General features: G+C 56.7%; 1 protein-coding gene across 1 annotated transcript in view; it reads right to left on the reverse strand.

Annotated features, from left to right (window-relative positions):
- Positions 1-15,224, reverse strand: part of CSMD2 (CUB and Sushi multiple domains 2) — a 439,963-nt gene that overhangs the window by 118,507 nt on the left and 306,232 nt on the right. The window contains exons 19-25 of the mRNA XM_064172682.1: positions 14,031-14,219; positions 12,190-12,306; positions 10,329-10,544; positions 6,746-6,934; positions 4,904-5,073; positions 2,413-2,569; positions 1,296-1,487 (exon numbers count right to left, since the gene is read on the reverse strand). Of these exons, the coding sequence (XP_064028752.1) occupies positions 1,296-1,487; positions 2,413-2,569; positions 4,904-5,073; positions 6,746-6,934; positions 10,329-10,544; positions 12,190-12,306; positions 14,031-14,219 (1,230 nt within the window). The remainder of the gene's footprint in view (positions 1-1,295; positions 1,488-2,412; positions 2,570-4,903; positions 5,074-6,745; positions 6,935-10,328; positions 10,545-12,189; positions 12,307-14,030; positions 14,220-15,224) is intronic.

Genomic DNA, 15,224 nt, shown 5'->3' on the forward strand with positions numbered 1-15,224 from the left:
AAGGCCTCATCTAACCTGGCCTTGAACACCCCCATGGAGGGGACATCCAAAACCTCCCTGGTTGACCTCTGCCAGTGTCTCCTCACCCTCACTCGGAAGGATTTCTTCCTAAACCCCAGTCTAAATCTGCCCTTCTCAAGCCTCTATCCATTGGCTCTTGTCCTGTCACTCCCAGCCCTTGTCAGAAGTCCTTTTCCAGTCCTCCTGTATTCTCTTTCAGGGACTGGAAGGCTACTCTAAGGTTTCCCTGGAGCCCTTTCTTCTCCAGGCTGAACAACCCCACCTCTCTCAGCCTGTCCCCCCAAGGGGAGGTTCTCCATCCCTCTGATCATCTCTGTGGCCTCTTCTGGAGCCTCTTCCAAACGTTCCCTGTCCTTCTTGTGTTCAGGGTCTTAGAATTGAATGCAACACTCCAGGCAGGGTCTCAGGAGAGCAGAGCAAGGAGTAGAATCCCTTCCCTGTCCTGCTGCTCTCCCTGCTTTTGATGCAGCCCAGGACACAGCTGCCTGCTGGGATGCAGATGCACACATCCTTCCCCTGGTCTTTATGGAGGTGGGATCCGTGTCAGAGGTCACATCAGGAGGGAGGGGGAGAAGGGAGGGAGGGGGGGGGGAGAAGGGAGGGAGGGAGGAAGGGGGAGAAGGGAGGGAGGGAGGGAGGGAGGGAGGGAGGGAGGGAGGGAGGGAGGGAGGGAGGAAGGGGGAGGAGGGAGGGAGGGAGAGGGAGGGAGAGGGAGGGAGGGAGGGAGGGAGGGAGGGAGGGAGGGAGGGAGGGAGGGAGGGAGGGAGGGGGAGAAGGGAGGGAGGGGGAGAAGGGAGGGAGGGGGAGAAGGGAGGGAGGGGGAGAAGGGAGGGAGGGGGAGAAGGGAGGGAGGGGGAGAAAGGAGGGAGGGGGAGAAAGGAGGGAGGGGGAGAAAGGAGGGAGGGGGAGAAAGGAGGGAGGGGGAGAAGGGAGGGAGGGAGGGAGGGAGGGAGGGAGGGAGGGAGGGAGGGAGGGGGAGAAGGGAGGGAGGGAGGGGGAGAAGGGAGGGAGGGGGAGAAGGGAGGGAGGGAGGGGGAGAAGGGAGGGAGGGAGGGGGAGAAGGGAGGGAGGGAGGGAGGGAGGGAGGGAGGGAGGGAGGGAGGGAGGGAGGGAGGGAGGGAGGGAGGGGGAGAAGGGAGGGAGGGAGGGGGAGAAGGGAGGGAGGGAGGGAGGGAGGGAGGGAGGGAGGGGGAGAAGGGAGGGAGGGTGCTTGGGGTGATGCCCAGGAGCAAAGTCCCTGCCAGAGGGCGTCTGAAAAGCAGGAGTTGTCTCACCTACGCAGGTGGGCAGGGGCTGGTCCCAGGCTCTCCTCTCCCCAGTCAGGCAGACCAGCACCCTGCTGCCTCGCAGGGTGTAGCCAGGGTCACAGCTGAAGGACACAGAGCTGCCAGCAAAGTGGCCCTCGTCGTGGACCTTGTAGCCAAACTGTGGGATGCCAGGGTCCTCACACTTAATGAGCTCAAAACCTGCAGCAGGACACAGGCAGATATCAACACAAGGTCATGCTCACAGGATCAGAGGATGTCAGGGGTTGGAAGGGACCCAAAGAGCTCATCCAGTCCCAACCCACTGCCAGAGCAGGACCACACAGTCTAGCTCAGGGCACACAGGAACACATCCAGACAGGCCTGGAAAGGCTCCACACAAGGAGACTCCACAGCCTCTCTGGGCAGCCTGTGCCAGGGCTCTGGGACCCTTCCAGGCAAGAAGTTCCTCCTTGTGCTGAGCTGCAACCTCCTGTGCTGCAGCTTCCATCCACTGCTGCTTGTCCTGTCCCAGGGAGCAGTGAGCAGAGCCTGTCCCCCCCTCCTGGCCCCAGCCCTCAGAGAGTTACAGACATTGATTCAATCCCCTCTCAGTCTTCCCCTTCGCCAGACTAAGCAGCCCCAGGGCCCTCAGCCTCTCCTCATCAGGTAGTGCCCCCCAGTCCCCTCATCATCCTCACAGCCCTCCCTTGGACTCTCTCCAGCAGATCCCTGTCCCTCTTCAACCGGGGAGCCCAAACCTGACAGCAGTGCTCCAGATGAGGTCTCCCCAGGGCAGAGCAGAGGGGGAGGAGAACCTCCCTGGCCCTGCTGGAGGCAGTGCTCCAGTCCCCTGCTCATCCTTTTACATCCACTGCATTTCCTGGAATGCACATTCCAGGGAACCACAAACCAGAGAGAGTTCAAAGATGAGTGTTTGAGCCAGACCCTGGAAATCTGCTACCTCAGCTTGGATCCAAACTTTCCTGTGCCACCACTGCCTAAGTCCCAGCAGGGCAAGTTTGCTGGCAGCATCATCTCCTCCCCCAGCCCACTTCTGCTTTAGACTCCGAGGTCTCAATGGCCAGGATGGGTTCCCTCTGGTCCTGCAGCTACGAGAGCAACCCCCTCCCAGCAGCACACTCACTGGAAAACTGCAGCTCAAAGCCTTTGGAGGTGTTCTCAGGGTCGGTGATGAACTCCAGCCACATGCTGCTGGAGGTGCTGTTGATGCTGGCTGCCAGCATCTCGGCGCGGCTGAAGGAGCCCAGCAGGCGAGCGGAGCTGTTGCTGCCATCGTAGACCTGGCAGGGACAAGAGACATGCACCAAAACTAAGCACAGAGGTCCAGTTTATTTGCTCCCTCAGGCATGAAATCATCCACGAGGTCAGAGAGGCAGAGTTCCTTAGAAGCCAGTAGAGTCATCCCAGCTAAGAGGCTGAAATGAGGAGATATAGGCCAAGGGGGGAATGGTTGGAAGCTGAAGGAGAGTAGGTTTGGACTGGATCTTAGGGAGAAGCTCTTCAGTACAAGGGTGGGGAGGCTCTGGAACAGGTTGCCCAGGGTGGGAGGTGGAGTCCTCATCCCTGGAGGTGTTTAAGGCAAGGTTGGATGAGGCTCTGAGCAAGCTGGGCTGGTGGGAGGTATCCTTGCCCATGGCAGGGGGGGTTGGAACAGATGATCTCTAAGGCCTCTTCCAACCTCAGCCATTCTAGACCCCACCCAAGGAGCAGGATTCACAAGATCTGTGTCCTTCTCCTCCCACAGAATCACAGACCCTTAGAGGTTGGATGGCTGCAGAGCTCATCCAGTCCAACCCTCCCTGCCAAGCAGCATCACTCAGGGTAGTTTGCACAGGAATGCATCCAGGCAGGTTTGGAAAGCCTCCAGAGAAGGAGACTCCACAACCTCTCTGGGCAGCCTCTCCAGGGCTCTGTCAGCCTCACTGTAAAGAAACTCTCCTCATGCTGAGGTGAAACCTTCTCTGCTCCAGTTTGTAGCTGTTGCTCCTTGGCTTATTGCTGTGGACCACCACAAAGAGCTTGGCCCCCTCCACTTGGCACCCACTCCTCTCCAGAAGGGAGATGCTCAACTCCCCCAGTCATAGAATGGGTTAGGTTGGAAGGAACCTGAAAGCTCAGCCAGTTCCAACCCCCTGCCACAGGCAGGGACACCTCCCACTAGAACAGGTTGCTCAAGGCCTCATCCAACCTGGTCCTGAACACCTCCAGGGAGGCTGTGGAGCACAGAAGCACCCAATGTGATCTTTGATCACATTGGGTGCTTCTGTGCTCCACAACCTCCCTGGGCAACCTGTGCCAGTGTCTCACCACCCTCACTGCACAGAACTGCTTCCTAACATCCAGTTTCAATCTCCCCTCTGCCAGTTCAAACCCATTCCTCCTCCTCCTGTCAAGACAAGACCTTGTCAGTAGTCCCTCCCCAACCCCCTTCAGATCCTGGCAAGAGCTGCAGTCCAGCTGCCTAGGAAGAACTGCTGACAGCCCAACAGACCCCGGGGAACACTTCACAGCAGGAGGAGCAGTGCCACAGCAAGGACATCTTCAAGGGATGCAGGCTTTGCTCCCCTGCAGACTCAAGCCTCAAAGCAGCAGGCAGGCTGAAGCTGGCAGGACATTCCCTGCTGCCCTGGAGCTGCTGCAGGCTCTGCTGTGGGCTGCTGAAGTTCAGAGCTGCTGGCTCCACCAACTTACCTAACGTGGCTTTAACCACAGCACACTAAGGCTGAGAGGTGACACATCCTGGTCACACCCTGGGCTAGAAGCTATCACTGCACAGAGGCATCAGGTTAGTGTCCTGCTGTCACCTTGGAGCTGATGCACACAGACAAGGCTGAAGCTCAGCTGCCCTGCCTGAGGCTCGGTCTGGCTCAGGGGAATTTAGCTGCTGTCTCATCAGTGCCACAGTGAAGGACACAGCAGAGATGAGTGGTCACCAGCAGCCCTAGGATGAGTCTCTTCCAGAGATGAAGCATGGCACTGAAGTCCTTGGCCATTCATCTTGGACATTAGGAATGAGTTTTCCATGGAGGGAGTGATCAGGGACTGGAATGAGCTGCCCAGGGAGGTGCTGGAGTCACCCAGCCTGGAGGTGCTTAAGGCTGGTTTGGCTGTGGTGCTTGGGGACATGGTTTAAGGTGGATCTTGTGGAGTAAGGTTATAGGTTGGTGGTCCTGAGGGGCTTTGCCAACATGGATGTTTCTGTGTGTGACCTGGTGGGCAGCACAGCCCTAGCCCTTGCCAGATGCTGGCACTGTGGGGTCTGGGGGGCATTTTCCAGAGGTTAGGCTCAGCTAACTCCATCACCACTTTGGATCATTGTCAGGCTCAGTTAACTCCATCACCACTTTGGATCATTGTCAGGCCCAGCCAACTCCATCACCACTTTGGATCATTGTCAGGCTCAGCTAACTCCATCACCACTTTGGATCACTGTTAGGCTCAGCTAACTCCATCACCACTTTGGATCACTGTTAGACTCAGCTAACTCCATCACCACTTTGGATCATCATCAGACTCAGCTAACTCCATCACCACTTTGGATCATCACTCCCCTTTGAGGCCCTGCTCTCTTCAGCAGCATGGCAGAGATTTGTTGCTAGAGACAGAGGAATTACCTTGAGAACATCTCCTGCCTCCAGTTCAAAGGTCCTGGCTTTCAGCTGGATCCCCTTTCCTGGCTGGGTCTGGATGGAGTAGATGCACTCATGGTTGTTGTTGTAGTTGAGTGGGTAGTTGGGGGACAGCAAAACACCTTGGGTCCCAGTTACAGATGAACCACATTCAGCTGTGTGAAGACACAAAAGCAGGTTTCAATAACCACAGACAGACTCCAGGCACTCAACACATGCAGGTGAGGCCTCCAAACAGCCACTGATGCTCACTCCTTCCTACACCCAGCTGCTGACACATCCAAGGACTCTGTCCAAGTGCAGCCAGTGAACCAAACAGCCCTGAACAGCACTTTTAGCACCATGAAACCTCAGGTGCCTCACAAGAGAGACTAAAACCCTCTCCCTTGCATGGGCAGGGAAACTGAGTCACAGCACTGGAGCAATCAGATGCCATCTTGGGACTCAGCTCAGGAAGATGTTATAGAATCAGTCAGGGTTGGAAGGCACCACAAGGAGCAGCCAGTTCCAACCTCCCTGCCATGGGCAGGGACACCTCACACTAGAGCAGGCTGCCCACAGCCTCATCCAGCCTGGCCTTAGACACCTCCAGGGATCAGGCTTCCACCACCTGCCTGGGCAACCCCTTCCAGGCTCTCACCACCCTCACACTGAAGAGCTTCTTCCTAACATCCAGTCTGAATCTCCCCATTTTCTAAACCAAAGCTCATCCTATGCCTCTCCTTAAGCAGACAACACCCCAAGGTGGTGTCCATCCAACAGCCCAGCCTGGGAGGGGGCTCCCCATCCCTTCAGCCCACCCCTCCTGCCCCCACACACAGCTGTATCTTATCCAGCCTGACTTTGAATACCTCCAGGCATGGAGCCTCAGCTACCTCCCTGGGCAACCTGTTGCAGTGTTCCAGCAGCCTGATGATAAAAGCACAACCTGCTCCTAACAGTGAAGAAGAGGAGCAGCAGCATCTTCCCTGGGGGTTTATCTGAGCAGGACCTTTCCAGAACTAATCTTTTCCCCCAGAAGGCTGCCAGCAGCAGGGGGTCACAGAATGGTTTAGGTTGGAAGGGACCTCAAAGCTCAGCCAGTTCCAACCCTCTGCCTTAGGCAGGGATAGCTCCCACCAGAACAGGTTGCTCAAGGATTCATCCAGCCTGGTCCTGAACACCTCCAGGGAGGTTGTGGAGCACAGAAGCACCCAATGTGATCAAAGATCACATTGGGTGCTTCTGTGCTCCACAATCTCCCTGGGAAACCTGTGCCAGTGTCTCCCCACCCTCAACCTGTGCCAATGTCTCCCCACCCTCACTGTAAAGCCCCTCCTGGGCACCCTGTGCCAGTGTCTCCTCACCCTCACTGCAAAGCCCTTCCTGGGCAACTTGTGCCAGTGTCTCCCCACCCTCAACCTGTGCCAGTGTCTCCCCACCCTCAACCTGTGCCAGTGTCCCCCCATCCTCACTGCAAAGCCCTCCCTGGGCAACCTGTGCCACTGTCTCTCCACCTTCACTGCAAAGCCCTTCCTGGGCAACCTGTGCCAGTGTCTCCCCACCCTCAACCTGTGCCACTGTCTCTACACCTTCACTGTAAAGCACCTCCTGGGCAACCTGTGCCAGTGTCTCCCCACCCTCACTGCAAAGATCCTTGTCCTAACATCCAGTGCCAGAAGCTCACTTCCCGGTTCCCTTCTTCCCCCATCCCTGCTCCAACGGCTCCTGCCAGCTGAAGGATACTATCCTGGGGGGAGAGGGGATGCCACCCACACCTGCCTGCCCACCACACCAGTCCAGCACAGTGTCACCAACCAAGCAAAATGAAAGCACATGACCACCTACCAACACACCTTGGCAGAGGCGAACTCCACACACGTCGTCTCCCCCCGAGGCAGGTGATGCGGGAGGCTCCCTCCAGCCTGTAGCCTGGGAAGCAGGAGAAGGTGAGGACATCTCCCACACCAAACTGCAGCCCCTTCCTGATGCTGTAGGCTGGCACCTCTGGCTCATCACAGGGCTCCAAATCGTATTCTACAAGGGGGAAAAGAAAAGCAAACCAACAAAGGAATCAGAACAGTTCTGGAGCTTCCAACAGGAGAAGGACATGGAAGTGTTGGAGGCAGTGCAGAGGAGGCCACAAGGATGCTGAGAGGGCTGCAGCAGCTCTGCTGTGAGGACAGGCTGAGAGAGTTGGGGCTCTGCAGCCTGCAGAAGAGAAGGCTTGGAGGAGAGCTTGGAGTGGCCTTGCAGGATCTGAAGGGGGCTACAGGGCAAGGGAGGGGATTCTGCCCCTTGGTTCTGCTCTCCTCACACCCCACCTGCAGCCCTGGGGGCAGTTCTGGAGCCCCCAGCACAAGCAGGACATGGAAGTGTTGGAGCCAGTGCAGAGGAGGCCACCAAGATGCTGAGAGGGCTGCAGCAGCTCTGCTCTGAGCACAGGCTGAGAGAGTTGAGGCTCTGCAGCCTGGAGAAGAGAAGGCTTGGAGGAGAGCTTGGAGTGGCCTTGCAGGATCTGAAGGGGGCTCCAGGAGGGCTGGGGAGGGACTATTGACAAGGTCTGGTAATGAGAGGAGGAGGAGGAATGGGTTTGAAGTGGCAGAGGGGAGATGGAAAGTGGATGTTAGAGTTCTTTGCAGTGAGGGTGGTGAGACACTGGCACAGGTTGACGGTGGTGAGAGACTGGCACAGGGTGAGGGTGGTGAGACCCTGGCACAGGTTTCCCAGGGAGGTTGTGGAGCACAGAAGCACCCAATGTGATCTTTGATCACATTGGGTGCTTCTGTGCTCCACAACCTCCCTGTAGGTGTTCAGGACCAGGCTGGATGAAGCCCATTCCATGCCCTTCTTGCGTTGGAGGCTCCAGAACTGCACACAGTGCTCCAGGTAGGGTCTGAGGAGAGCAGAGTAAACTCAGACCAGCCTACAGACCAACTCAGACTCCAAGGGGGCTCATTTTCTGCCCACTGTGGTCAGCCAAGCAGGGGCAGTGCCATGAGTGGGGTGACACAGCACAGTGGCAATCTGTCACCCCCTCTCTGGAGTAGCCAAACACAGACTGATTGATCCGGATGGGATTCCTGCTGCCTCTCCATCACTCATCCTGACAGTGAGTGAAGAAGGCATCTTGCTTGGGGGATGGAAGAGAACATTTAAGCTGCTGCTAAACAAAAGGTCATGTTAGCAGGATGGCTTGGAGCCAGAAGTCTGTCTCTGACCACAGAATGTGATGAAGGAAATCTCTTTGATGGGTTATTTGCTGAGAAAATAACAGAGCTGAGGAGCCCAAAGTCTGAGCAGCATCCCAGAGTGAGAGGGACAGGGAGCTACTGGAGAGAGTCCATGGGAGGGCCATAAAGGTGCTGAGGGGTCTGGAGCATCCTCTGTGAGGAGCAAAGGCTGAGAGCCTGGAGAAGAGCAGCCCCAGAGGAGATCTGAGCAGTGCTCAGCAAGAGATAAAGTGAGGGAGGCAAGAGGATGGGGCTGGGCTCTTCTCCGTGGTGCCCAGCAACAGGACAAGGGGCAATGGGCACAAACTGGGACCCAGGAGGTTCCACTTGAACAGGAGGAGAAACTTGTTTGGTGTGAGGGTGCTGGAGGCTTGGAGCAGTCTGCCCAGGGAAGTTGTGGAGAGCTCCCAACCCCCCCCCCCATGCCACTGTGATCCTGGGCAAGCTGCTGTGGGTATCCCTGAGTGGGCAGCAGAGGCTCTGGAGAAATCCATCCCTCCACAGAAGGCTTTTTTTAGAGCCTGTGAGCTAGAGAGCCCTGGGAAGCAGATGGAGGACGACTGAAATTGTGCCAGGGGAGGTTTAGGTTGGACATGAGGGAAAAAATGAGGTTCATAGAATCAAGCAGGTTGGAAGAGACCTCCAGGCTCATCCAGTCCAACCTGGCACCCAGCCCTGTCCAGAGTGTCCTTCTCTGCAGAGCTTCCAATCCCCCCTGGCCATTGTCATCCTGGGCAAGCTGCTGTGGGTGCCCCTGCTGGAGCAGGGGGGGTTGGGACTAGGATGATCTCCTGAGGTCTCTTCCAATCCCTACCCTCCTGTGACTCTCTCTGTCCATACCTACCCAAAGGAAGCCAAAACCACAACTGCTTCCCTTTCTCCAAGGCAGGAGAAAAGGCTCCAGAGCCACTTAAAACAAGTTAGCACCAGAGGCAACCTGCTGCTGTCAGCAAAACCCTGCATCCCTGGATGCCCTCTCAGCTCCAGCAGGTCTGGATTTCTCTGCCACTACAGCAGGGCAATTAGAGGCAGCCCAGCAAGACAAAACACTGTCCCCAGCTCCCCAGAATGCCAGGAGGCTCATGAAAAGCTGGCATGGGCTACAGCAGGCCTGTGCTGCACCTAAGGCAGGCTGGAGCCAGCTGCAGAGGCTGGAACACTGGATCAGAATCCAAGTGGAGCAACAGACCAAAGGAAAACATAAAAAGAGAGACCAGATGGCCAAGAGGAGTGACCTGCTCTGCCTTGCTCCTCATCCAAGAAGTCCAGATTGCTCAGAGCCATCTTCCAAAGGATCCCATCTGTGCCAGGCTGCAAATGCTGCAGCTACTGCAGAGTTCCTCCTCTACTGAGCAGAGAAGGAAGGCAGCTGGAGGGAAGAGGGACAGCAGAGCCCAAGAAGGTGAAACTCTGCCCATGGATGGAGCAGAAAAGATGATCAGGGGAGGAGGGAGAGAGAGCAAAGTTGTCTGCAGTGGGATTTAACTCCAGTGGGTTCAGTCCTGTCATCTGCTGGGGCTGAAGGCAGACAAAATTGCTACAGCTGGTGATAAGGGGACCACAAGGAGAAGACTTTATGGGCCACACTGTGGTTGAATGCCACAGTAATTTACTGGGGTGACAAGAGGAGTGACCACGGGTGACAAGAGGGCACCACCAGTGAACAACTGCATCAACAGAAAACTGCTCCCAAGGTTTCACAGCATCACAGAGTGTCAGGGGCTGGAAGGGACCTCCAAAGCTCAGCCAGTCCAACCCTCCCCTGCCAGAGCAGGAGCACCCAGAGCAGATCACACAGCAACACAGCCAGGTGGGGTTTGAATATCTCCAGAGGGAGACTCCACAGCCCCCCTGGGCAGCCTGTGCCAGGGCTCTGGCACCCTCACAGGGAGAAAAATCCTCCTCATGGTTAAATTAAACTTCCTCTGCCTCAGCTGCCACCATTGGCCCTTGGCCTGGCACTGGCATCCCCCAGCAGAGCCTGGCTGCAGCCTCCTGCCACTCACCTGCACACATTGATAACCATTGCTGAGGTCACCTCTCAGCCTCCTCCTCTCCCAGCAGCACAGCCCCAGCTCCCTCAGGCTCTGCTCCTAACAGAGCTGTTCCATTCCCTTCAGCATCTCTGTGGCTCTGTGCTGGACTTTCAGACAAGTGGGAAGGGAAGGAAGGAAGTCTCTGCCCAGCCCTGCTGTTACCTGAGAAGGTGATGTTGAAGCCCTCATAGGACATGGAGAAGTCTGAGATGAAGCGAATCTGAGCAGAGAAGTTCCCAAAGAGGCCTGCACTGAGTGGGGCAGGGAGCCTGGAGCCTGTCAGCTGCTTGAGGGGCTGGGCAAAGCTGCTGTTCTCTGTGATGAGGAGGTAGTCGTGGCCATTCTCCAGGTGGAAGGTATGAAAGGTGAAGAAGACACCTGCAGGGAAGGGGAAAGAGTCCCAGAATCAGTCAGGGCTGGAAGGGACCACAAGCATCAGCCAGTTCCACCCCCCCATACCACGGGCAGGGACACCCTACCCTAGAGCAGGCTGCCCACAGCCAGCAGCCTTCACACAGCACTGCTCTGTCCCACAGCCTCCTCTCCTCCCCCTGAGCTGCCCAGTGCCAGCAGCCCAGAGGGCAGGGAAAGGCAGGCTGAGACCCATGGACACATCCACTCACAGGAGAGAGCCACAGGAGCACTGAGGCTGGAAAAGCCTTCTAGGATCATCCAGTCCAACCAGCAACCCAACTCCACCATGGCCCCAAGTGCTTGGAAAGGATTTGTGACTCCCATTAAACCTTTGCTCTGCTCTGAAACTCACCCATGGCACAAAATGTCTCTGCAAACCCAAAGGCTTGGGGTTTAGTATTATTATTCCCCCCCCACCCCATTCCCCTTCCTTTCCTATTCTCTTTAAGAGACACAACAAAACAAACCATAGGGCAAAAGGAATCACTCTGCAGGTTCTCAGATGAAAAAAAGCACAGTCCCTCCTTAAAACGTTTGAACACTTTGAGAATGGAGCAGCTTTTAAAGCCAAACTGTAGAGCTTGGGAGTCCATAAAGTAAATCAGTGTCTGCAGCCACATAAAGATAATGACTACAGCAAGCAACTTGTCTGAGTTAGGGGCCTCGTGGGCTGGGCCACGTCTGAGATGTTCATAAAGATCTGGGAATGAGCAACTTGAGATCAGCTTTTATGATGGAGATGATCTCTGCCTGGGCCAAGGCACAGGCTGGTGAGCTGGGAGGCACAAGCCCCAGGTTCTGTTCTCTGGCTGCTGGGAGACTTCCCAGGTTGGGACAGCAGCACCAAAAAGTGGGTGTGGGAAAGAGAAAAGGAGAATCAGAGAACCAAGGTTGGAAGAGAGCTCCAAGCTCAGCCAGCCCAACCTAGCACCCAGACCTGCCCAACCAACCACACCATGGCACTAAGTGCCCCAGCCAGGCTTGGACAAAACACCTCCAGCCACAGCCACTCCACCACCTCCCTGGGCAGCCCATTCCAATGCCAATCACTCTCTCTGACAACAACTTCCTAACAACATCCAGCCTGAACCTGCCCTGGCACAGCTTGAGGCTGTGTCCCCTTGTTCTGGTGCTGCTTGCCTGGCAGCAGAGCCCAACCCCACCTGGCTACAGCCTCCCTGCAGGCAGCTGCAGACAGCAATGAGCTCTGCCCTGAGCCTCCTCTGCTGCAGGCTGCACCCCCCCAGCTCCCTCAGCCTCTCCTCACAGGGCTGTGCTCCAGGCCTGTGACACCCTACCCATCTCAGCACCAGTGAACTCTGCAGAGTGTACTGCCAGGAAGGTCTGAAAGCAAAGATCCCACCTGGCAGGGGCTCTCAGCTCTGCAGGGGCTGCTGGGGGACCACCTTTTAGTTCTCTCCCCTTGGGAAGGATCCAGAGATGTGACACCAGACCCCTCTGCACCTTGCCCAGAGACAATGCCTGAGTGTTGAGAGATGGCAAACAGACTCACACGTGGGTAGCCACCATCACCAGCAGCACTTGTCTCCCCACTGGCCACTGGCCTCCAGCCCACCTCTAAACCAGCCCCGTGCTGAAGGCTTCTCACCTTTGCCATGTGATGTTTCTATTGTCCATGTGCAGTTCAAGTTATTGGGATAGAAATCAGGGAAGCCTGGGGAGAGGATGGTACCACTGGAACCACGAATGTAGCCTCCACACAATGCTGCAACGAGAAGAACACAGGCTTGAGGGATGCAGACTCCATCAGCAGCCCTCCTGAGCAGCCAGACAAAGCCCTGCCCACCAAAACCACACCAAACAGAACCACAGCATGGGCTGGGTTGGAAGGGAGCTCAAAGCTCATCCAGTTCCAACCCCTTGCCATGGGCAGGGAGACCTCCCACCAGCTCAGGTTACTTCAAGGGCCTCATCCAAGGGTTGGAAGGGAGCTTAAAGCTCATCCAGTTCCAACCCCTTGCCATGGGCAGGGAGACCTCCCACCAGCTCAGGCTGCTCAAAGCCTCATCCAGCCTGGTCTTGAACACCTCCAGGAAGAAAGCATCCACAACCTCCCTGGGCAGCCTGTGCCAGTGTCTCCCCACCCTCAGTGTCAAGAGTTCCTTCCCTGTCTGTGCTGTATCATCCAGGTTCCCAGGCTGCAGCATTGATGTTTAAGGTGCCTCAGAGGGAGTGAACACAACCTCCACGGGCAACCCATTCCAGATACACAGCCAAAGGCCACTGTGACCTTCACAACTGCTGCTTGGCTTTTTCACAGGCTCACAGGATGGTAGGAGTTAGAAGGGACCCAAAGAGCTCATCCAGTCCAACCCCCTGCCACAGCAGCACCACACAGTCTAGCTCAGGGCACACAGGAACACATCCAGACAGGCCTGGAAAGGCTCCAGAGAAGGAGACTCCACAACCTCTCTGGGCAGCCTGTGCCAGGGCTCTGGGACCCTTCCAGCCAAGAAGTTCCCCCTTGTGTTGAGGCAGAACCTCTTTTGCTGCTGCTTCCACTCACTGCTCCTTGTCCTATCCCAGGGAGCAGTGAGCAGAGCCTGTCCCCACCTCCTCACCCCCAGCCCTCAGAGAGTTACAGACATTGATTCAATCCCCTCTCAGTCTTCTCTTCTCCAGACTAAGCAGCCCCAGGGCCCTCAGCCTCTCCTCATCAGGCAGTGCTCCAGTCCCCTCATCATCCTCACAGCCCTCCCTTGGACTCTCTCCAGCAGATCCCTGTCCCTCTGAAACTGGGAAGCCCAAAACTGAAGGCAGTGCTCAAGATGAGGTCTCAGCAAGGCAGAGCAGAGGGGCAGGAGAACCTCCCTTGATCTGCTGGACACACTCTGCTCAATGCCCCCCAGGACCCCACTGGCCTCTTGGCCCCCAGGGCACATTGCTGTGCCATGGATGCTCTCCCCCAGCACTGCCAGCTCCCTCTCCTTGGGGCTGCTCTGCAGCAGTCACCTCCCAGCCTGGACTGCTGCAGTTTATTATCCCTCCCCAGGTGCAGGACTCTGCACTCAGCCTTGTTGGACCTCATTTGCTTCCTCTGTGCCCAGCTCTGCCCAGGGCTCTCTGCATGGCAGCACAGCCTGCAGCTGCCTCAGCCAAGCCTCCCAGTTTGGTGTCAGCAGCAAACCTGCTGAGCAGACTCTGCCTCTCTGTGCCCTCAGCAATGGCATTGATGAAGATGCTGAACAGGACTGCACCCAGCACTGATCCCTGGGGCACTCCACTGGTTCCAGCTCTCCAGCTGGCCCTGGCACCATTCATCCCCACTCTTTCACCTCTATCTTGTAACCAGTTCCTAATCCCCCTCACTGCCTGCTCTGCCATCCCAGCTCTCAGTCTGCCCAGGGCTCTCTGGATGGCCTCACAGCCTTCAGCTGTTCCTCAGCCAAGCCTCCCAGTTTGGTGGTGTTTTGCAGCAGGTCTCCTTACCCTCACAGCTGGGCAGGGGTCTGCTCCACTGGAAGTTTGGCTCACACTCCAAGGCTTCATTGTCACTCAAGGTGTAACCTGAGTCACAGCTGAAGGTCACCAAGGCTCCCACGTAGAAATCATTGCCGTGGCGCTGGCCGTTGACTGGGATCCCTGGATCCAAGCAGTGATCTGATTGGAGCTTCACAGCTGCAGCAAAGAAACCCACTCCTGTCACAGCAGCCTGCTGTCAGCAGCCCAGGGGACAGCTCAGCTCCTCCTGGCAGCTCCAAGGCATGGAACTGGAGGGTAACTAAGGTTGGAAAAGATCTCTTAAGGTCATGGAATGGTTTAGGTTGGAAGGGACCTCAAAGCTCAGGCAGTTCCAACTCCCCTGACATAGGCAGGGACAGCTCCCACTAGAACAGGTTGCTCAAGGACTCATCCAGCCTGGTCCTGAACAACTCCAGGGAGGTTGGGGAGCACAGAAGCACCCAATGTGATCTTTGATCACATTGGGTGCTTCTGTGCTCCCCAACCTCCCTGGGAAACCTGTGCCAATGTCTCACCACCCCCAACCTGTGCCAGTGTCTCACCACCCTCAACCTGTGCCAGGGTCTCCCCACCCTCAACCTGTGCCAGTGTCTCCCCACCCTCAACCTGTGCCAGTGTCTCCCCACCCTCACTGCAAACAACTTCTTCCTAACATCCACTTTCAATTTCCCCTCTGCCACTTCAAACCCATTCCTCCTCCTCCTCTCATTACCAGACCTTGTCAATAGTCCCTCCCCAGCCCTCCTGGAGCCCCCTTCAGATCCTGCAAGGCCACCCCAAGCTCTCCTCCAAGCCTTCTCCTCTCCAGGCTGCAGAGCCCCAACTCTCTCAGCCTGTGCTCAGAGCAGAGCTGCTGCAGCCCTCTCAGCATCTTGGTGGCCTCTTCTGCACTGGCTCCAACACTTCCATGTCCTGCTTGTGCTGGGGGCTCCAGAACTGCCCCCAGGGCTGCAGGTGGGGTGTGAGGAGAGCAGAGCCAAGGGGCAGAATCCCCTCCCTTGTCCTGTGCCCACACTGCTCTTGCTGCAGCCCAGGAGATCAAGTCCTGCACTAAACCATGTCCCAAAGTGACAGACTCATGGAATTCCAGCTTGGAAGGGACCCCAAGCACCATCTGCTCCAAGCTCTCTAAGTGACAATGGAGTTGAAGTAAGCTGGCCC

This window comes from Pogoniulus pusillus, chromosome 37, assembly GCF_015220805.1.
Source record: "Pogoniulus pusillus isolate bPogPus1 chromosome 37, bPogPus1.pri, whole genome shotgun sequence".
Classification (NCBI taxonomy): Eukaryota; Metazoa; Chordata; class Aves; order Piciformes; family Lybiidae; genus Pogoniulus; species Pogoniulus pusillus.